Here is a 23853-nt window from a genome sequence, read left to right as displayed (position 1 = left end):
TCTCACTGTTATGGCCTCTCCCGTTGTGGAGCACAGGCTCCAGACACGCAGGCTCAGCGGCCATGGCTCACGGGCCTAGCCGCTCCGCGGCCTGTGGGATCTTCCCGGACTGGGGCACGAACCCGTGTCCCCTGCATCGGCAGGTGGACTACTCAACCACTGAGCCACCAGGGAAGCCCGAGAAATAATTTTAATCACTTTAATTTGAAGACAAGTTTTAAGACATTAAATGAAGCAATCATGATGAAATCTTCCCCATACTTCTCCAACTCTAAGGGACATTAACGGGGTCAATCAATTTTAATACAGATTTAAATTTCAAACTATGTAGTAAATGATTTTCTAATAAGTAAGCATGCTTTAAAATTGTATTAAGGGCAGGTGGTAAGAAGAGATCTTTAAAACTATGACTTTCCTTGTTAGTTGAAAATAATATTTACATTTGAGGTTTGGCTGATGCTTTGCATTTAACATTTTTTTATATAACTAAAAAAATTTTGAAACACGCTTAAAAGTTACCTACAATACAAACAATTTTTCCTGAACCATTTGAGAGCAAACTGTCAACCTGATGACCAATCACTCCCAAGTACTCTGGTGTGTAATTCCTACAAACAAGGATATTCTCCTACATAACCTCCACAGGGCTCTGAAAACAAGGAAATAAACAGTAATACATTACTGCCATCTAATCCTCAGACCCCATTCAAGTTTACCCAGTTATTTCCAAAATGTTCTGTATGGCAGAAGAATCCAGTTTAGCCTCATGGAGTTTCATTTAGTTCATCTCTCTTGCGTCCTCTTCAGTCTGGAAAAGTTTCTTAGTCTTTCTTTGACTTTCCTAATCTTGAACTTCTAAAGATTATAGGCCAGTTATTCTATAGAATGCCCCTCAATTTGGGCCTGTCTGATGTTTCTCCACAAATTGACCTCATAAGTTATACATCTTTCACAGGAATATCACAGAAGTGACCCTGTGTTCTCACTGCATCCTATCAGGGGGAACATGATTTCAATTTGTCTCTTCCAGATGTTCGTTTTGATCAGTGATGTCTGCCGGGCTTCTCTTCCATGAAATTCCTCTTTACCTCTTTGTAATTAATAAATATTCTGTGGGAATGTATTTGGAAATAGTCTATTCCTTGTCAAACTTTTAATCTATTCCCTCATTTATATCAGTATGGACTCAGGGATTCTCAGCTTATTCAATGTAATATAATCAATTATTTTCCTTATTTATTTTAGTGCTTAAATCGTCCCAGATTTGGTTAGTGGGAGCCTTTCTAAGCTGGATTCTGTGTCCCTCTGACCATTTCCCATCATTTTTTTTTTCTTTTTTTTTTTTTTTGCGGTATGCGGGCCTCTCACTGTTGCGGCCTCTCCCGTTGCGGAGCACAGGCTCCGGACGCGCAGGCTCAGCGGCCATGGCTCACGGGCCCAGCTGCTCCGCGGCATGTGGCATCTTCCCGGACCGGGGCACGAACCCGTGTCCCCTGCATAGGCAGGCGGACTCTCAACCATTGCGCCACCAGGGAAGCCCTTCCCATCATTTTTTGAGCACCTCCTTCTGGCACAACGTAGAGTCAGAGTATGTGAGTATGCGTGTGTGTGTGTGTGTGTATACCTATTTACATCTCTATCTATCTAACATCTATCTATCCATCCATCTATCTATTGGAAACAATGAGTTTACACTGAAACCTCCAGTTTTAATGCAACACCACAGGGTTCATTTTAATTTCTCTCTCACTCTAATTTGTATCTCCCTTTACTGACAGTCAGAAACCTGGCTCCCATTATCCTTAATACAATACATTGACTCATTTGATCAACCCCCTGTACATAACCAATCTCTCTTTGCTGCCACTGACCCCTCCTCCACGTGGGTGCCCTCTTCACTGGCTTAGACTCTGAATTCCCCATGCTAGGCTGCTCCCCGCACATGTCCTCCTTACCTCACTCAGGTTCTGACTCCTGGTGTTAGGCTACCCCTTCCATAGACATCTTCTTCACCCGGCTTGGGCTTCAACACCTGTATCAGGTACCATCCCATAGGGATGCCCTCTGCAGGCCTTCACGACTCCCTTTTCATCCTATTTGAGCTCTGACTTCTCCTGCCAGGATGGCCCCCCACAATGAACATTCTCCTCACCCTGCTTAAGCCCCAATATCCCCAGCCAGACTGCCTCTCAGCATGGATGACTATCTTGCTCTATCCCACCTAACGGCTTTAGGACACAATTGTTTCAGGAAGCTTTTTCTGATTATAAAAATCAATAATTCATTGTATAAAATTTGGAAAATATCTTTAAGAGCATAGAAAAAAAAAAGAAGAAAATCTCCCATAATCCCACCAACCACAGATACCTGTGCATAAATACAAACATATATTTTACAAATTTAAATCACAAATTCAACTTAAATTATTTTCAGCTTAACATTTTAAAGACTATGGTTTTTCCTAAATGTTTGAAAACTCTTGAAAGTACTAACAAACTATCTGGGAAGAGACTAGACAGCTCTAAACCATTAGGAGTACTGTCCTGAATTTATTCAGTACCATCTAATAATTTACTACTTGAAATTACTGCAACTTACAGAAGTACCTAACCAGGGAGCTTTGGCACTGGTTAACTTTTGCTCATTAAAAAGAGAAGTTATAACAAAATTTCCCTGTATTTATTTTGAGCAAGTGGAGTCAGGATATAGAGCCATTCAGTGAGTTCCAATGTTATGTGACAGCCTTTTTTTTTTTTTTTTTTTTAATGGGAAAAGTTGCTTTATTCATGAGGCCAGCAACCTGGGAAGATGGTGGATTAATGTCCTAAAACGAACTCCAAGTTGCTGGTTAGGAGACAAAGGTTTTAAAGGCAGTGTGAGGGAGGGGGCTACAGGGTGCATGATCAGCTCATGGACAATTCTCTGATTGGTTGGCAACAAGGTGAAGTTTCAAGCATCACCCATCTTCTGGTTTCAGCCAATTTGGGGTCTGCATGCTTGTGGTCAGCAGTTTTCATCTGGCGGGGTTGTGACAGCCTTTTAATAATGTTGTTGCATCTTCTAATTAAGGACTGTGGTTTCAAATAATTAAGTGGGGGACAACTGACAACTTCACATACCATCTTAGTCCCCATAAATGGAGAACAATTCGTTTTAAAGCTTGATTTGCTATTGTAAACTTAGTGTTAATTATAGCTTCACGGTCTCTGTCTAGGCAAAGGGCCACTACTAAGAATTCCATGTACGTAGGCTATCTTCTATTTATCTGAGGAGCAGAGTAGTATTTACTTGTATTTTCCAATGCATAGTAAATGCTTCTGCCTAAGCAGAAGTCTCTTTGGACTGGTTAAAATGTCACGTTGTTGGACATAATTAAAATTCCCATTTGCTTTCTGTTTGTGAGGATTGCCAATCTTTCCAAAAAGGAGCAAGTAAATTCCAAGATGACAGACCTCTAAATTTTCTAATCATGGAGATCGATTATTGCTCAATTTCTATCTGTATACCTCACAGAACATCAAGTGGACCATATCCACCTGTCCTCTGAGATCGTTTCACCTATTTGGGTTTAAACTCAGTTAGTTCCAAAGAGCATTTCTCTAAACCCAGACTTCCATTCATTACTTGTAAAATGGAATAAGAATCATTGTGCAAAGCACTTTACATGAATTTCTAATTTAACAATCACAAAATTCACATCATCAGCCTTATTTTTCCGATGAAAAAACTGAAACTTAGAGAGTTTAAATAACTTACTGAGTCATAAAGCTAATAAGGAATGGAGCCTGAATTCAAAGTAAGACAGGTGGACTCCACAGCCCAGGTTTTAGTCTTACTGCCTAACTCAGGGGTTCTCAAACTTTTTGACCTCAGGATCCCTTCACTCTCAATAATTACTGAGTTTTTTTAAGAGGTTTTTTTAATGTGAGTTATTTCTATCAATATTTACTATATTAGAAATTAAAACTAATAAAATTGAAAACTATTGATTAAATCTTTAAAGAACAGTAAGTCCCCTACTTATGAACCTTCAAGTTGCAAACTTTCAAAGATGTGAATGTGGCTTGCATGTCCAATCACGTAAGTTAGTTCACGTGTCTGGCATACATTGTCACGTGCTTGCATTCTCCACAAGTGGTTGTGCTTTTGTGTACTTTGTACAGGACTGTAGAGTATAGCAGTAGAGTGTCTTTATTTCAAGCCCAGGATGTCCAGAAGCAAGCGTAAAAGCAACAGTATATAGCCGATTGTGTTAGTTGGGTACCTAGGCTAACTTTGTTGGACTTAGCAACAAATCGGACTTACGAATACTCTCTCCGAACGGAACTCGTTTGTATGTAGGGGACTTAATGAATAACAATAGACGACTCATGTTTTAACATGAAAAATTTTTTGTGTGAAAAATAACACTATTTTCCCCAAATGTAGTTAAGGAGTGACACTGCTTTACATATTTACAATTTTTTTTTTTTTTTTTTTTTTTGTGGTACGCGGGCCTCTCCCTGCTGTGGCCTCTCCCGCCACGGAGCACAGGCTCCGGACGCGCAGGTTCAGCGGCCATGGCTCACGGGCCCAGCCGCTCCGTGGCATGTGGGATCTTCCCGGACCGGGGCACGAACTCGTGTCCCCTGCATCGGCAGGCGGACTCCCAACCACTGCGCCACCAAGGAAGCCCTACAAATTTTATTTAATGTGTGGCTTAGAAGACAGCTAGATTTTCCTACCTGCTTCTGTATTCAATCTGTTGCAATATTTTGTATGGTTGTAATATATGAAGAAACCTGATCTCACACAGATATGTAGTTGGAAAAGGAAGAATTGATGATTAAAAATATTCTTCTTTAATACTACACCAAAACTTAACAATGGCTGTTTCCTAAAGGTTAGTTGCAGTGTGAAATCTGAAAACATTTGGAAAAGGAAGAATTGATGATTAAAAATATTCTTCTTTAATACTACACCAAAACTTAACAATGGCTGTTTCCTAAAGGTTAGTTGCAGTGTGAAATCTGAAAACATATCAGTGAACTTTTTGTACCATATTACATTAAAATCCATTGGTCCATCTTGCATTTTGAATGGGTCTTTTATACAGATGCATGATTTTGTAACATCATGCATTTCATATCTGAAAAATACTGGTTGGCTGAGTAATGCAAGTTTTCCAAATGTGGACACATTTCATTGTATGATATTAAAAGAAAAGAATCACATTCATTAAAATAATCACCAACTTCATCAGAAAAGTCGTTTAAGTATTTGGAACCTGTCAAGATCATGATGGCAAATACAAATTTTCCAAAATTCTAATTTTCATTTGAAAGCTTGAATTTTGTCATTAGCAACAAATACTATCAGTCATTTACCAATCCTTAAAGGACTGGCTCATTTCACTTTTGAGGAAATGTATGCCAAATAACCAAGTCTGAATAATCAGTCACTTTTTCAAGTAAAAAAGGAGTTGCATTAAAAAACTGGCTAATGCAGCTGAGAACTCAAAACAATTACACACGTGCTTTTCTTCAAGACAAGTACCTCAGTATGCAGCAGAAGTGCTTTCTGTGTACTCCCCATTAAATCACACAGAATATTAAACAGGATGTATTTCAGATTTAATAAAATCAATACTCTTTACTGCTTCATCATGAAAATTTTTAAGTGAATTGGCAGGTTTAAAAATATTTTATTTTACTTTTTAATTTTTAACTGCAAGTTAAAAAGTAAAAGTGTGGGACTTCCCTGGTGGCACAGTGGTTAAGAATCTGCCTGACAATGCAGGGGACATGGGTTCGCGGCCTGGTCCGGGAAGAGCCCACATGCTGCGAAGCAACTAATCCCGTGCGCCACAACTACTGAGCCTGTGCTCTAGAGCTCGCGAGCCACAACTACTGAGCCTGTATGCTGCAACTACTGAAGCCCTCATGCCTAGAAGCCCGTGCTGTGCAACAAGAGAAGCCACCGCAATGAGAAGCCCGCACACAGTAACGAAGAGTAACCCCCACTCACCACAACTAGAGAAACCCGTGTGCAGCAATGAAGACCCAATGCAGCCAAAAATAAGAAAAATAAATAAAGCCAATTTTTAAAAAGGGCTACAATGGAAATTTTAAATAAATAAATAAATAAAAATAAAAGTGAATGTTGGTGAAGCATATAATGACTAGTAGTACAGTCTGGTGCCATTGCTTTGATTTGTGCTCCACCATTTCAACACAGTGAAATGGCCAAATAATATCTTAGTATTATTATGAAAATGATTTTGACCTCATGGACCCCTTAACAGAATCTTGGAGACTGGGCTACCCTGGTGGCGCAGTGGTTAAGAATCCACCTGTCAATTCAGGGGACACGGGTTCAAGCCCTGGTCCAGGCAGATCCCACATGCCGCAGAGCAACTAAGTCCGTGTGCCACAACTACTGAGCCTGCACTCTAGAGCCCGCGAGCCACAAATACTGAGCCCACGTGCCACAACTACTGAAGCTCGCATGCCTAGAGCCCATGCTCCACAACAAGAGAAGCCAACACAATAAAAAGCCCGCGCACGCTCCCGCTCGCCACAACTAGAGAAAGCCCATGCACAGCAACGAAGACCCCATGCAGCCAAAAATAAATAAATACACGGAAAAAAAAAAAGAATCTTGGAGACTGCCGGCAGTCTGTAAAACAACACCATATGAAAAGAGCTGGCCTGGGACTTCCCTGGTGGTACAGTGGTTAAGAATCTGCCTGCCAATGCAGGGAACACGGGTTCGAGCCCTGGTCCAAGAAGATCCCACATGCCACAGAGCAACTAAGCCCGTGCGCCACAACCAGTGAGCCTGTGCTCTAGAGCCCGGGAGCCATAACTACTGAAGCCCATGCGCCTAGAGCCCAAGCTCCGCAAAAAGAGAAGCCACTGCAATGAGAAGCCCGTGCAGCAACGAAGAGTAGCCCCCACTCGCAGCAACTAGAGAAAGCCGGCGTGCAGCATCGAAGACCCAACACAGCCAAAAATAAATAAATTTATAAAAAAAAAAAGAAAAGAGCTGGCCTAATTCAAAGGGTGATTATAAAAGTTAAATATGGTATCATACATAAAGTGCCTAGCATAGTATCTGGCACATAATAAGAGACACACAATAATTAGCTGCTTATAATGTTATGATGATTATGTAACAATGCTAAAAAGGAGAATCAAGCATTGCATGAGATTTAGACTATAAAGTCCTCCCAAACCTGAAATTCTATTATGATCAAATAACCATTAAAAGAATCATCAGATATTAAAGAATTAGTGTTAATTTTGTTAGGTGTGATAGTTGTATTGTGTTCTTAAAGTCTGTATCCTGGTAGATACTTAAGTTTTTATGGGTGAAATGATATGACTTGCTTTAAACTACTGTCGGGGAAAAATATGGAGGGGAATAAATGACTGAAGAAAGCTACAGGGGTAATAACTGTTGAAGCTGAGTGATAGATAAAACTGGGGCTCCTTAAAAAAAAAAAAAAAGGGCTTCCCTGGTGGCGCAGTGGTTGAGAGTCTGCCTGCCGATGCAGGAGACATGGGTTCGTGCCCTGGTCCGGGAAGATCCCACGTGCTGCGGAGCGGCTGGGCCCGTGAGCCATGACCGCTGAGCCTGTGCTCCGCAACAGGAGAGGCCACAATAGTGAGAGGCCCGCGTACCGCAAAAAAAAAAAAAAAGAAAAAGTCAGAGACAGAAGTTAGGTATCAATCATAATCTGATACCACTATTTTCTGCTGTTTTGCTCCACAGCAGCAGTAGAATATTTTCTTTCACCATTTTATTGATTGCTCAAAGATTACACTACCAATAAAAATTATTTTTAAATTATTAGAAAAAAAAACATTTCCCTACAATACTGACATTTTAACAAATCAGATTATTTTAATTGATTGCTTCTTTCCACTACTTGCTTTTGCATATATATGTATGTAATTATATATTTTATGTATATATATATATAAATTCCTAGAATCGTAATCAGAATATAAATAAGTATATTAAAAACATATTTAAGGACAATACAACATGCTTAAGTTACAATCATCAACTAGTTGAAAGTGATATATTAGTGGTCTTAGATATCAGAGCATTGTAATGTATACGCTCATACTTGAAAAGCAAACCTCAGCAGTTCTCTGTAGAAACAGTGTGACCTCAGGAGAGTAAGGTGATAGTTATAAGACTATTGCTATGTAGGTTGTAGACTTTAAAGTCCTCATTATGGTTCTTATGACTGTGGGACCAGAACCTACAGGCGGAATAAGGCAACCAGAATTGGGGCACCTTGAGTTCAAACTCTCTCATTTAAGGCATCTCAATCCATGCAATCCTATTGGAACCACTCTAAGGAAAATAAGATGGCTCAACGGCCAAACAGAATACTTGTTCCTACCATGAAAAGCCTACTAAGACCACTCTGGACTTCTCAGCAGTATGACCCTTTGGGGCATCCTAGCCTAACTCATGCTAACATAATTCAGGGTACCAACTCAAGGCCAGGATCAGTCTCCTTAATATGCTAAGGCAGCTTGTAAAATTTAGCTGTAACAAGTCACTCAAATAACAATGGGATGTTTGGTAGTAAGAAACACAAATTTTTCTGGGACTTTAATATTAGCTAACATTTATTGAATTTTTACTACGTAAGACATTGTATTAACTTTTTACACATATTACCTTTTTTAATCCTATGGCTCACCCTATTTCCTCTGAGGTAATGATCTCTATCAGACATATAAGGAAACTGAGGCTCAGAGAGATTAAGTGAATTACCCAAGGTCACAGGCCAGGACCAAGCAGAGCCAAGAATTCAACCCAGCTCAGTCTGAACTTGTTCCTGATCACTGTGTTATACCTCCCAACATTAACAAATTATTTCCATGAAAAAAAAAATTAGTGAATTCAATAAAGACTTTTAAAAATACCTTCAGGGGTTTCATGGGCCCTCTGAAGTCTATCCATGTACATAGACCCCAAGTTAAGAACCTCTGCTCTAAAGATCTCAAGGCACCTAATATAGCATAATACATTTAAAATCTGGAAAAAAAAAAAAAGGTAAGGCAATAATAATAATAGCTACCATTTATTGAGCACCTACTATGTGCCAGATACTGTGCTTAGTGCTTTACATATATTACCTCATGTAGTTTTCATCCAACAATGCAACACCTATTACTCTGATGAGAAAACTGAGGTTCAGAGGGTTTAAATGACTTGCCCAAAGAATTGGGAGGGAACTGAGCTCAAGCTGACTCTTTCTATGGCACCAGTTCCCACTAAGGCAAACACTGAATCAATCCCAGGTCAAGGGTTTAAACTTACTGTCAAAGTAAACACAGAACAAATCCTGGAGACATATTTACCTGTATGACTTATGCAGTTCCATGACCTTCTCTTCAAGTTCCTTGGTCTGATTTGGGGCCAGTTTAAAATCACTAACATAATCTGCACCATGGAGTTCTGGGTCATAGTCTCCCAGCTCAGACTGGATGGTATAAGAACCTAATAATGCTAAGGTTGCAAATGAACAGGGCAGTCGTCCTGCAACTATGTCCTGCCGAAGTTGAAGACATAAATAATACCTACAGCCAAAGAGAAAAGATGTTACCATGTCAGCAACAAAAACAATAACAAAATACAGAGAGAGAAAAAGGAAGAAAACGGGAGAGAGAGGTAGGGAGGGAGAAAGAAAAAGAATGATTAAGTAAATATGAGATAATATTAATAATTGTTCAGTTAGGTAGAGGGTATATGGTTGTTCATTGTACTATTTCAATGTCAGATAGTAATAAAGGCTGCTTGGTCCCCAAATTGGGTCCTTTCTTTTCTATCACGTTGCTTTGCCAAATGCATAGATACTGCCCTTCATATACAGATGACATTACTGATACATTTTCACTAGGATATGAACGTTCTTTGGTATGTTTTTCCTCCAAGATGGGCTTAAATTGCATGCAGCCTTCCACACACTATCATCTTGTAAGACCGATTCCACCTGTATGCTAAACTATAGGGAATTCAGATGAGGGTAGAAACAGTTAAGTCCAACAAACTGAGTGACCCTACATATGTCAGACACACCATATGGTATTCACACCCATGGCCATGACCTCCTTAGCCCTTGTTCTGACTGGGTTAACCAGTTCAGACTCTTTTACCAAACAGGAAAGCTGGGAGGTATGATTAAATTGAAAACTCCTATATTGATTAGAATCATATCTTTGACTTGACCATAAGTAGATGCTGAACAACATATGCACCAGCAATCATTTTTGCTATCTATGATTAGTCACTACATACATCTTTTTTAAAAAGTCAGAGCAATGCCAATCAAATCATAAGAATCTTAAACTCTTCTAAAATGTAGTAATTAGTACAGATTTTTAAGGATTTGTTTTGTTGTATATATAATAAACCTTAATGAAGAAAGATGAATAATTAGCAACTCTAAGAGACAAATATTACCTGTGAAAAAGCAATAACCAAGACAATTTTTTCAGGCAGAGATATTGCATCTCAACTTCAAGAATGTACTAAAGATAACTGGACAAAGAATAATTTTTTCAAATGGCACAGACATTTCACAGTACTTAACAAGCAGACCTTTTAATAGTCTTATGCTATTCTTATTTGAGAGAGATGAAAACTGAAGCCTAGAGAGTATATATTTGTCTGAAATCAGATAGTTGACAGCAAAATCAGAATTAGAAAGCAGTTTCTCAACAACCAACATTCAATTGAACAAACATTTGCCAAATACATACTACGTATAAGGCTCTATGCAAGATGCTATGGATATACATATGTAGAGTAGTATTCTTTACTATATACTGTTTTTCCTTTTTGCTTTTTTGCTAATATTCAGTATTTATATAGAATCCAATAAAGGCCACTTTCTTAAAAAGGAATCAGTAAGCTATTTTTAAACAGTACAAGATTTATTTCATAAATTAAGTGGGCTCAAAAATTACTGAGGGGGCTTCCCTGGTGGCGCAGTGGTTGAGAGTCCGCCTGCCAGTGCAGGGGACACGGGTTCGTGCCCCGGTCCGGGAGGATCCCGCATGCCGCGGAGCGGCTGGGCCCGTGAGCCGTGGCCGCTGAGCCTGCGCGTCTGGAGCCTGTGCTCCGCAACGGGAGAGGCCATAACAGTGAGAGGCCCGCGTACCGCAAAAAAAAAAAAAAAAAAAAAAAAATTACTGAGGAATGTTCAGTTCACGTACCTAATTATACAATTTAAAAGGGGAATAGGAAGAAAAAAATAGTAACACTGAGACTTTAGTTTTTTTGATCCCTTAAGGAACAGCATGGTGTGAGAGGAGTATTTAAAACAAACAAAAAAACGGCAGAGCTGTTTTGCCACTGTATTTGTCTCTTGTCCTTTGGAGGACAGTATGGTTTATAGGTTCCCTGTCCACAGCATGGCACAATACCCATGATAAGCAAGGTTAATTCCCTACCAATTTTCTCCAGGCGAGTCACAGATATTTGAGGCTTTTAGGATCACTTATTTGCAAGCCTGCCTTGAAGTGACCAGAAACTTTTTATCTTAGGTTTAATAGCTCATCATTTTTCTTCAATTCTGAATGGAGAAATTCCCAGAGCTTATGATAATGAGATTACTTATTACATATTTAACTATTAATAAATTATTTACCTTGTTATATCTTCTGTTAACTGTGCTGGGTCAGGTGGATAAAACTTTACATTAAATGTGAAATTCCAAGGGACACCTGTAAAAATAAACACAAAAGAATTGTATGCTTATGCCTAAGTTTCTGGTTGTTAGAAATACCTAAAAATATTCAAAAAAATCTTTTTTTTCTTGAAGTGTCCTAATACTTTCATGCTTTGTGGGTGAAATAGTATTTTTATTTAAAAAAGAAAAAGAAGAAAGTTGTCTAGACACCATCTATCTCATTTTTTTTACCCGACTTAATAGTTTTGTTTATAAAACATTATAAGCAAAATAACATAAAGGAAACCATCCTATAGGTGAACATGTTTGTAGCAATGGTTTTCAAAATGTGATCTATATACCACTCTGGGTCCTCAGAGGTCATTCAAAGTGATCCATGGATGTTTTCTTTTGGTGTTGGCATTATTTATTTGTGACATCTCTCAACATTATCTCAAATAAACAAAAGCATTCTTCCCATTAATATGGGTGAGAATATGGGTGAGATTAGGAGATTATTTTAGAAATAAGAAGGAAGAGGCAATATAGGTGGCTCTTAGAAACTATAGCTCTAATGAAAATATTTTAGGTATGAAAACTACAAGAATTTAATCCTAAGACTCATACAAGTGTTTCATATTTTTTATCTACAATGAAAGTCAGAGATTGTGAGTAAAAGTTAAGTGGAGAATGCATTTCAATTTTTCCAGCTAAGTGCTATCCCTTCAAGGTTTTTCTAACATGACTGTTAGTTTCTCAAAGAGTAGGGCCTGGTCTCAGTTATAAATAAGTTATGATTGGGCTTCCCTGGTGGCGCAGTGGTTGAGAGTCCGCCTGCTGATACAGGGGACACAGGTTCGTGCCCCGGTCCGGGAAGATCCCACATGCCGCGGAGCAGCTAGGCCCGTGAGCCGTGACCACTGAGCCTGCGCGTCCGGAGCCTGTGCTCCGCAACGGGAGAGGCCGCAACAGTGAGAGGCCCGCATACCGCAAAAAAAAAAAAAAAAAAAAAAAAGAAGTAAGTATGATTGGTTATGATGCTAAGAGATACATTTTGTTCAGTACTTATTGCATGCCAGATACTAAGCTAGCCCTCTTACATACAGGTAGGTGCTACTATTAGTTCATTTTATTTATGAAGAAACAGAGGCTTAAGAAAATACATAGCTAGTGAATCCAGGGTTCTCTTACCCCAAATCCCATGCTTTTAACCATTGGACTCTACTACCCTATAACAAACATCTGTGTTTCAAACATTGTTCTGTTTTGCATTCACAGCATTTCATCTCCAAATATCATTTTTATTGCTATTGGCTGCCAATGACCATATGCAAATTAAAATTTGAAATAGTTTAAATGTCTTAAAGAATATGCAGTTTTAAGCATGCTAAAATATTTAATACAGGAGTCCCTTGGAAATGGTTGATATTTTCCTTCAAAATTTGAACTAAAAGGCAAATTCCAGACAATAAAACAAACTTGTCTCAAATCTACTCAATCCTAATGTTTACCATTAACTCACTTCTAATGTTTCACATCCCAGAAACTTTAAATGGAACTTAGGAAACCAACCCCATAATTGTTTCTCATAAAAAAGGGTAAGGGGATGGGGAGGCAATATTTACAGTTCAAATACTGTAAAATACCATCTGTTGTTATGATTACGATATGTTAATAATCTAATCACTGTTAACTTATAATTCCCATATAGACATTAAAAAAAGATGACTTCTATGCTACCTATAAAAAATGTATTGGCTAGAGGGCTTCCCTGGTGGCACAGTGGTTAAGAATCCACCTGCCAGTGCAGGGGACACAGGTTCGAGCCCTGGTCCAGTAAGATCCCACATGCCGCGGAGCAACAAAGCCCATGTGCGCCACAACTACTGAGCCTGTGCTCTAGAGACCATGAGCCACAACTACTGAAGCCCACGCGCCTAGAGCCCATGCTCTGCAACAAGAGAAGCCACCGCAATGAGAAGCCCGCACACCACAACGAAGAGTAGCCCCTGCTCGCTGCAACTAGAGAAAGCCCACGTGCAGCATGAAGACCCAACATAGCTATAAGTAAATAAATTTATTTTTAAAAATGTACTGGCTAGAGCAAATCAATATGGGAAAAAAGACAGCTAAAAGAATGTTCAATAAATGTGAATTCAGCATTTAAGAACTTTAAACACAAATTCAGTTATTTCATAACATATATAAATGGCAATTTTTTAATAGTATAGGAAGACTAGCATTAAAGAAAGCAAATCAACAACAGTTTACAAAGTGTGATTTTTTTTTCTCTTTGAGCTAACTGATATAAAAAGCTTGATAACACCCACGATTGGTGGGGAAAATAAGCACTTTCTTCTATTGCTGATGTGAGTGTAAACTGGTACAACACTATGGAGAACAATTGAGAATATCTATCAAAACATAAAATGTATATACTCTTTCACCTAGCAATTCCACTTTCATAAATGTATCTAAACATACACTTAAACGTGGTCAAATGATACAGGTATAAGATATTGTTTGTAATAGCAAATGTCTGGAAACAACCTAAATGTATTTATTTAGCAAGAAAAGATACACTGCCACTATACACTGTTAAGTGAAAAAAAAAAATCAAGGCAAAGAACAGCGCATATAGAAAGCAACTGTGAAAGTTGGGGGTAGAAAAAAGTGGCTATTGTGAATGGCGCTGCTACGATGCAACTTACTATTAAATGGTTCAGAAAAAAGGTTTTGTGTGTGTCAGTGTGTGTGTGTGTGTGTGTGTGTGTGTATAAAGAGAAAAGATAAAATAGTAAAATATTAACATCTGAGGAATCTGGGTGAAGGGTACCCAGGAATTCTTTGTACCATTATTTCAACTTTTAAGTCTGAAATTGTGTCCAAACATTTTTAAAATTAATAATTGAAAAAAACTTCCTGCCTTCTGGGTACACAGGAAAACAGGAACTATCTCATACACTATTGGTGGGGATGTAAACTATTACAATCAATTTAAAGGAGAACAATTTGGCTATATCTGGTAAAACTAAAAATAAACATACTCTATAATCTAGCAATTCCACTTTAAGCCTAAATCAGTGGGGTGTTTTTTTTTAGTTAATTAATTTATTTTTGGCTGCATTGGGTCTTTGTTGCTGTGCGCGGGCTTTCTCTAGTTGCAGCAAGCGGGGGCTTCTCTTGTTGCAGAGCACAGGCTCTAGGCGCCCGGGCTTCGGTAGTTGTGGCACTCGGACTCAGTAGTTGTGGCTCACAGGCTGTAGAGCTGTGGCACACAGGCTTAGTTGCTCCACGGCATGTGGAATATTCCTGGATCAGGGCTCGAACCTGTGTCCCCTGCATTGGCAGGCGGATTCTTAACCACTGCACCATCAGGGAAGTCCTGGTAGGGTTTTTAAACTGTGGATCATGATCCATTGTGAAATCAGTTTAATGGGTCAAAATCAGCATTTTAAAAATGAAACAGAATACAAGAGAAAAAGGTCAGAGGAGGAATTCCCTGGCAGTCCAGTGGTTAGGACTTGGCACTTTCACTGCCAGGGCCCGGCTTCAGTCCCTGGTGGGGAAACTAGGATCCCACAAGCCGCACAGTGCAGCCAAAAAGAAAAGAAAAAGAAAAAAAGAAAAGAAAAAACTCAGAGGATATCACTGTGAAATTTTCTTTTCAACTGAGATGAATTCCAAAATCATGTTTATAAGAAAAGCTAGTCATGAATGATTAACTGTTATATAATTCAATTTATATGATGTCCAAAAAGGTAAAACAATATTTTTAGGTATACATTCATACATTAGGTAATTTTTAAAAAACATTAAAAAATACAATGGAATCATTAACACAAAATTCAGGGCAGTGGTGACTTCTGCAGGGGAAGGAGAGGAGGATACATTTAGAAGGGGCATATCCTGGGCTACAGAATTTCTTAAACACAGTTTGTGTTATTTTATGTATCAGTATTTTTCAGAAGGTATAAGGATTTCTTGCTTTTGCTCTGTACTATTCCAGAAGGAGGTGGAAGTTGCTAGCCTGACTCAGCAGGGGAGATCTCTCTTATTCAGAACCAAGGAAGTTAAACAAAGCTAAATATTAAGCTGGGAGAAGGGAGAGAGACTGATAAACCATAGAAGGTTCAAATGGATTGTTAGGTCCGAGGGAAATTTCAAAAATACAGGCGAAGCAATACTATCTATTGTATATGGGTATGGATATATGAAGGAAAAATATAAAAACATGGACTGACTCACCTCAAATTCATGAAAATAGATATCTACGGATAGGGAGAGAAGGGGATGGGACTAGGAGATAAACCTTACCTGTACTGTTCTATTTTAAATGTAAAAGTTAACACATGTTAATTCTGGGTGATGGGTACATGGGTATTTGTTATATTAGCCTCCATTCTTTTCTATATTTTTTGAAATATGGAAAAAATCTTGCTGGTGAATATCTATTACAAATTTAAACATTCATACTTTTTTATTCTACTTCTAGCAATTTACTACAGATACATCTAAGTGCACATATACATATATATTCAATACATGTTTACTGCAACCCAAAATATCCATCAGTAAGATTGGCGCGCTCTCTCTCTCTCTCTCTCGCTCTCTCTCTCTCTCTCTCTCTCTCTCTATATATATATATATATATATACAGTGCTACAACTTTATAATCATTAAAAAAAAATTTTAACACATGAAATAAATTGATATATGTTAATATAAAGAGTATACAAATTATGTTAAAGATTGCATATGTATATTAAATACATACAGAACATACATATTTATATTAAAATATATTTATAAAGTATATTATATATAAAATATAACGTATGCATTAAATACATATTTATATTAAAATGTATGTCTATATACACTCAGAACACCTCTGGACAGAACACAAGAAATTAGTTAAAGGACAGGGGAAGAAGGAAGATTGACCTTGTATTATATTCATCTGTATCTTTTAATTTTATACCTCATATTTATATCACCTATTTTAAAAATTTTAAAACTACATATGACATAATATACAGAAGATACAATATATAACAATGTATAACATAATTGTATTTTTGAAAAACAAAATTTATATATGCCTAGAAAAAATCTTACAGATCATACCAATTTAACAGTGATTATATCTGGAGGATAGGATTTACAGGCTTTTTATTTGCTTCATGATATATTTTCATAATGCTTAATTTTTCACAATGGGTATATATTACTGTATGATGAAAACTATTTCTTTTTAAACTCAAGGGCTTTTTTTAAAAATAAATTTATTTATTTTATTTATTTTTAATTTTGGCTCTGTTGGGTCTTCGTTGCTGTGCGCAGGCTTTCTCTAGTTGCGGCGCACAGGCTTCTAATTGCAGAGGCTTCTCGTTGCGGAGCATGGGCTCTAGGTGCGCGGGCTTTAGTAGTTGCGGCACATGGGCTCAGCAGTTGTGGCTCGTGGACTCTAGAGTGCAGGCTCAGTAGTTGTGGCACACGGGCTTAGTTGCTCCACAGCATGTGGGATCTTCCCGGACCAGGGCTCGAACCCGTGTCCCCTGCATTGGCAGGCAGCTTCTTAACCACTGCACCACCAGGGAAGCCCGTGAAAACTATTTTTAAAAAACCCAAAATCTTTGCAATAGATAAATGTCAACCTTCTCTTTGGCTCAATGAAATATTTACATTTTGATGTTAAAGTTTGTGTTACAGACATGGTTTTTCTTTCCCATGTTGAAGGAAGAGGTTTTATTATTTTGTAAATTTTTTTTAAACGACAAACACTTAGGTTATTTTTCTTAGCGAGAGTTTTTTTTCTCAATAGCCTGGAAGATAATCTACTAGACAGTCTTCTCCACTCATCATAAACTCTGTTTCAACTTTTCTTCCTAAAGTGTCTTCTTGTACAATCATTTATTCCTGAGTAATATTGAATATTAAAAGTATCTTCATTGAAAGGGGCTTAGAATCATGTTTTTTGTTGTCATGTCTCAAATATTCTGAATACTTTTTACTCTGATTTGCATTTTAAAACAAGATTTTATAGGCAGAGAGCAAATATGGAGAGTTGTCAGGCCAAAGTAGTATTTTGTTTCTCTATCTTAAGAAATATAAATAAATAGGGTCTAAAAGAAAACATTTCACCATAACAAAAGTGTTTTCTTTTAAGAAACAAATGAAAAACAAAACTTCTTTTCAGGTGATACAGTTAAAACTTACTAATCATGATGAATAACATCTACTGCAGTTCCTACAAGTTTCCTCAAAAATAAACTAAACTAAAAGGACATCTAGTCATAACTGGGGGGGTGGGGGTGGGGGGGGTGGGTAAAGTCTCTACCCTTTAGCCCATTGGGCCTGAGGCTACAAAATACTAATCTAGACTTTTATCAACCTAGAAAAATCTATCCCAGGACACCAGTCTGAGCAGGGTGTTCAGCAGTAATATATGCCAGAGGGCTTGGAGCTAAGAGAAAGCCACAATGACAGAAGGGTCACTGGCAAGGAATTTCTTCTATTCTTTTTTTTCCTTCCACAGTTCCTTACATACTTCAATTTGGAAGAAGACGGTTGAAAAGGGACAAAAAAGAACTATAGAGAAGAAAACATGGAGGAGGTTAGAACTCAATAGTCCAGAACAATCTAAATGGAACAGGATCAGGCAGCAAACTCCCAATCGTAAGCTACTACAGTTTCAATCACTACCATTGTGAGAACTGACTCCCATATCCTTTTCTCTTCTATTCTTTGTTTGTTTCCACCTTCTGTTTCTCTCAATCATTCCTATCTTCCCCCACTTTGCCTAGTTGTAAAAAAAAATCATCAAGATCTGACCTACATCTCAATAGTGTCTACCTCTGCTGTATCTTTCTATTATGGAATCTCTACCTTCCAAAGGAAGGCTTTATCTTAATTTCAAAGCCATCTACCATAGTCAGAATTCTAAAGTGACTCACAGCCAGAAAAAGGTTGGAAATCCTCTGACCTACTAAAAAAAAGAAAGAGCTAGAAAAAGGGCTATATTCACTTACCACGAACCTGCTTTTTTATTTCTTTGGCAGAATCCAGCCATGTCTGTAAAAAGAAGAAAAGGCATTCACACAGAGCTCCAAAATACATAAACCACAGAGTACCAGAAGCAGGATTACTGACCATCTCCAATAGTGTCTCCAGGTCAACCTACATTTCCAATATTTTTTGCATTAGTTTCACACAGCACAGTAATTTTGAACAGAGAAACAGGGAGCCAGACAGTTGGGCTTGAATCCTAGCTCTACTACTTCCTAGGTGAGTGACTTTAAGCATCTTTGTACTTCAGTTTCCTCATCTATTAGAGGAAATAAAATGAGATATTAGCAGTAGGGCCTATCTCAGGGTTACTGTGAAGATTAAAAGGTAATATATGTAAAGCTTCAGCAAACAAGAAATGCTAAATAAGCACTTGCTATTTTTATTATTCTGTAAAGACAAATAGAGATCTATAACCAGGATTATTGATCTATAACCTAGATCTTATTTTTCCCTCCAACTCTGACCTCCAGTCTCATTCAAGTTTTCTGTGTCAGCACAGCACCTGGTAGATGGTTCATGCTCAGTTAATGTTTACTGAATGAATAACTATTTTGTTTTTCCTGACTACTCTTGCCCACACTAATTTCTCCCTTCACCATTCTCCAACCCCACTTAAAATTTGCACACCACAAGGGCAAGGTTCCTCAACCCATAGCAGACCATGCAAAACTAATGGCACTTAAAAAGAGCCTCACCATTAACATCTTTCATAGGCTCCTAGAGAAATGTTTAAAGACAGAAATTTCTAAATTGAATTGTCTAAAAGATTTTTATTGACATAAGACATATACAGAAAAGTACATAAAACATACGTATAGATCAATAAATTATCAAAGTGAACATATAAGTATAACATTACCAGCACCCCAGGAGCCCCTTTCATGCCTGCTCCCAATCCCCCCACCCCATTCCCCCTTCCAAAATGTTTAAAATTGAATTTTAGTTGTATTTAGAAAAGAAGAGTAAGGGGGGATTACTCCTCACCCTGTACCAACAAGGGCAAAGTTCAAGATGACCATCCCATTTGCCCTACCCAAGGAGTGGGCCTGAACACCACAATCTTACATTTGATTATATATTACACTAACCATTATATAAAGATAGTCACCACAACAGATAATAAGCAAAGAGTGAGGACGAGTTTCCTTTTCTCTCCCCTGCCCCTGCAATTAACACAGATGATTAAGAAATGTATGTTTTTAAAAATATCACTTAATACAAAATTATTCTAAAGTAGAAAAACTAAGTACATACTTGCTTAAGTCCTGTCAGAAAGGGCAGGGGGTAACCTGGGTGTTTCTCCTTCCTCTCTCATTAAGACTAAAGAACTTTAAGTTGTTATAGGTCCAAAGGCAAAAGAGGACTTTGAAAGCGCCAACTGATAAGTTTTGTGGAACCTCTGAAACCTTGCAATCCAGAACTCTTAACAAAGACTACTTTCTATCGCTGTGGAATGAACACTTCCCCTACAGAGTGAGGCGACTCCATATTTTCCCTATTTTTAAGAGAAATCTGCCAAAGTAGCCTGAAGCTGCCAAGTTTCTTACGGGGATTGCATGAGCCATTCTATGACTCTAAGGCTAGAATTCCCACCAACCTGACATAGAGGGGGCAAATCCAGATTTGTGCCAGTCACATGGGACTCCAAGGCATAAGGTACCTTATAGAACAAAGTATTATTTCTTCAGTATCTAGACCTCCGAATCAAAGTCAAAATCAAAAAGTGTGTACAAGACAATAAAAAACCAGTGTGCATAACAATAGGTACTTTATGCTCAATTTAAATTATTCAATTCAGAGCATTTTATTTAGCCAACAAGTATTTAGGAATGCCTCCACGTGCTAGGCACCAAAGTTCCAAAAGGGATTTAAAAATAGTGCTTGTAGGGGCTTCCCTGGTGGCGCAGTGGTTGAGAGTCCGCCTGCCGATGCAGGGGACACGGGTTCGTGCCCCGGTCCGGGAGGATTCCACATGCCGCAGAGCGGCTGGGCCCGTGAGCCATGGCCGCTGAGCCTGCGCGTCCGGAGCCTGTGCTCCGCAGCGGGAGAGGCCACAACAGTGAGAGGCCCGCGTACCGCACAAAAAAAAAATAAAAATAGTGCTTGTCCTCAAGGAGCTGTCAGTCTAAAGGAAGAGCTGAGTAGTGAACAATTTGTCTTTTCTTAGAGGCAGTTAGGAAATGTTTCTCAAAAGAATGTTTTTGGGGAAAAAAAAGGTAAAAAAAAAAAAGAATGGGAGATCTAATTTAGGGTTGAAGAACAAATAAGAGTTAGCCAGGCAAAAAAAGAAGTGGAAGTAATTAGAAAGGCACAGGGTATATAAAGAGAACATGATACATCTGAGTTGCTGAATGTAGTTCAGCAAAGCTGGAGCACAGAAGTGAAGAGGAGAGATGTAAAATGAAAAAGAACAGTAAGGGCCAGATCATAGAGGCCATAGTATTCCATGCTAAGAAACTTGGACTTCATCAAGTTACAGGCAAGGGAGAATCACTGAAGGATTTAAAATAAGAGTGACACAAATTTGAGGTAGACAGGGAGACCAAATAAGAAGCTGTTGTTGAGAATGATAATAGTCAGGATTTGTGACTGAGTAAATAGGGTGGGCTGATGATGAGAGGTGGTAAAGTACAGTAGTAAACAAAAGTTCCTGAGTTGCTGGCTTGGGCAACGGGTAGATGTGGTACTATTCACTGAAACAGAAAATGTAGGAAAAGGAATAAATTTTCATGAAGAAGAAAACAATTGCAAAAAACTGAAAACAACCCAAATGTCCATCAACAATAGAATAAATAAATTATGGTATATTTATATAGATACACGTTCAAGGTGTCTTTGGAAATCCAAGTAGAATATTTCAGTAGATAGCTGGATAAGCAGGTCTGGCACTCAGAAGAGTGATTTTAACCAGAGATATAAATTTGGGCACTTTCCCCATATAGGTGGCAAATGAAGCCATGAAAGTAGATAAAAATAATCCAGGGAGCATATAATAGAGTTAAAAGAAAGACACTAAAGATAAACCTTGGGGAACATTTACAGTTAAGGGATGAAGAGAGGATAAAGAGCTGAGAAGTAAACTGAGAAGAAGTGACCAAGTGGTAGGAGGAAAACAGGAGAGACTGGTATCACAGAATCCAAAGGAATAGAACATTTCAAGGATGGATAGGCAAGCTCGTCAATGCTGCAAAATGGACAAGGGACATGAAGATGAAAAACTGTCAGATTTATCTTGGCAAGGGCAGTTCAGCAGAGTGGTAAGAGCAGAAATCAAAATGCAGTGAGTTATACCAAGTGCTGGTGAGAATGTGGCACAGCTGCAACCCTTAGTGCTGGTGGGAGTGTGAACTGGTAGCACCACTTTGGAAAACTGATAGTATCTACTAAAGCTGATCATATATGTGTCATCCACAACCCAGCAATTCCACTTCTGGGAATCCAACAGAAATGAATATGACAAGATATGCACTAAAAGACATGTATGAGAATGTTCCCAGGAGCAGCATTCATAAAAGCCACAAACTGTAAACAAGCCAAATGTCCATCAACAGTAGAATGCATAAATAAAGTGTGGTATAGTCAAACAATGAACTATTATACAGCAGCAAGAATCGATGAACTACTGCTACTCGCCACAACATGGATGATACTCAAAAACATGATATTAAACAAAACAAAAGAAGCCAGACCTAAGAGCACATACTGTATGGTTTCGCTTATGTAAAGTTTAAAAACAGGCAAAACTAATGATGTGATAGATGATGATAGACAAAACTAATGATGGTGATAGATGTTAGGAAGACATCTGTTACTTTTGACAGGGCCTGAGGTAGGAGTACTGATTGTTGGGGGCTGGCGGTAGTGACTGGAAGGGGAAACAAAGTGGGATTCTGGAATCCTCCAGAAAAAAATCCTTGATTCATTCATAAATAACTTATTCCAAGCAGGAATAAAATCTAGGAAGCAACTATTGGGTTGGCCAAAAGGTTCATTTTGTTTTTTCCGTTAAGATGGCTCTGGTAGCACTTAGTTGTCTTCAACTTCATTTGAAACAATTTTGTTAGATTATATGTGACAGCTGTCATATCAACATGCATTTAAAAAAAGACTTATCAAAATTGGTGAATTTTTGTATGACATTTTAATATTGAAAATGGAAGGAAAAAAAGCAACATTTTCGGCATATTATGCTTTATTATTTCAAGAGAGGTAAAAATGCAACTGAAACGCAAAAGAAGATTTGTGCAGTGTATGGAGAAGGTGCTGTGACTGACCGAATGTGTCAAAAGTAGTTTCATGCTAGAGATTTCTTGCTGGACAATGCTCCATGGGCTGGTAGACCAGTTGAAGTTGATAGCGATCAAATCGAGACATTAACTGAGAACAATCAACGTTATACCACGAGGGAGAGAGCTGACATACTCAAAATATTCAAATCAAGCACTGAAAATCATTTGCACCAACTTGGTTATGTTAATCACTTTGATGTTTGGGTTCCACATAAGTTAAGCAAAAAAAACCCTCTTGACCGCATTTCCACATGCAATTCTCTACTTAAATGTAATGAAAACGTTCTGTTTTTAAAACAAATTGTGATGGGCGATGAAAAGTGGACACTGTACAATAATATGGAAAGGAAGAGATCGTGGAGCAAGTGCAATGACCACCAACAACCACACCAAAGACTGGTCTTTACCCAAAGAAGGGGATGTTGTGTATATGGCGGGATTGGAAGGGAGTTCTCTATTAGGAGCTCATTCCGGAAAACCAAACAATTAATTCCAACAAGTACTGCTCCCAATTAGACCAACTGAAAGCAGCACTCGACAAAAAGCATCCAGAATTAGTCAACAGAAAATGCATAATCTTCCATCAGGATAATGCAAGACCGCATGTTTCTTTGATGACCAGGCAAAAACTGTTACAGCTTGGCTGGGAAGTTCTGATTCATCCACCATATTCATCAGACATTGCACCTTCGGATTTCCATTTATTTAGGTCTCTACAAAATTCTCTTAGTGGAAAAAATTTCAATTCCCTGGAAGACTATAAAAGGCACCTGGAACAGTTCTTTGTTCAAAAAGATAAAAAGTTTTGGG

General features: G+C 38.3%; 1 protein-coding gene across 30 annotated transcripts in view; it reads right to left on the bottom strand.

Moving 5' to 3' along the window:
- Window positions 1-23853, bottom strand: part of EPB41 (erythrocyte membrane protein band 4.1) — a 206200-nt gene that overhangs the window by 91236 nt on the left and 91111 nt on the right. For all 30 annotated transcript variants that reach the window (XM_067725137.1, XM_067725131.1, XM_067725142.1 and 27 more), the window contains 3 exons: window positions 18715-18757; window positions 11660-11735; window positions 9369-9587 (listed from right to left, as the gene is read on the bottom strand). In XM_067725137.1, the coding sequence (XP_067581238.1) occupies window positions 9369-9587; window positions 11660-11735; window positions 18715-18757 (338 nt within the window). The remainder of the gene's footprint in view (window positions 1-9368; window positions 9588-11659; window positions 11736-18714; window positions 18758-23853) is intronic.

This window comes from Pseudorca crassidens, chromosome 2 (genome assembly GCF_039906515.1).
Source record: "Pseudorca crassidens isolate mPseCra1 chromosome 2, mPseCra1.hap1, whole genome shotgun sequence".
Lineage (NCBI taxonomy): Eukaryota > Metazoa > Chordata > Mammalia > Artiodactyla > Delphinidae > Pseudorca > Pseudorca crassidens.
The sequence above is the reverse complement of the archived record's forward strand: the minus strand, read 5'-3'. Positions and strand labels throughout refer to the sequence as shown.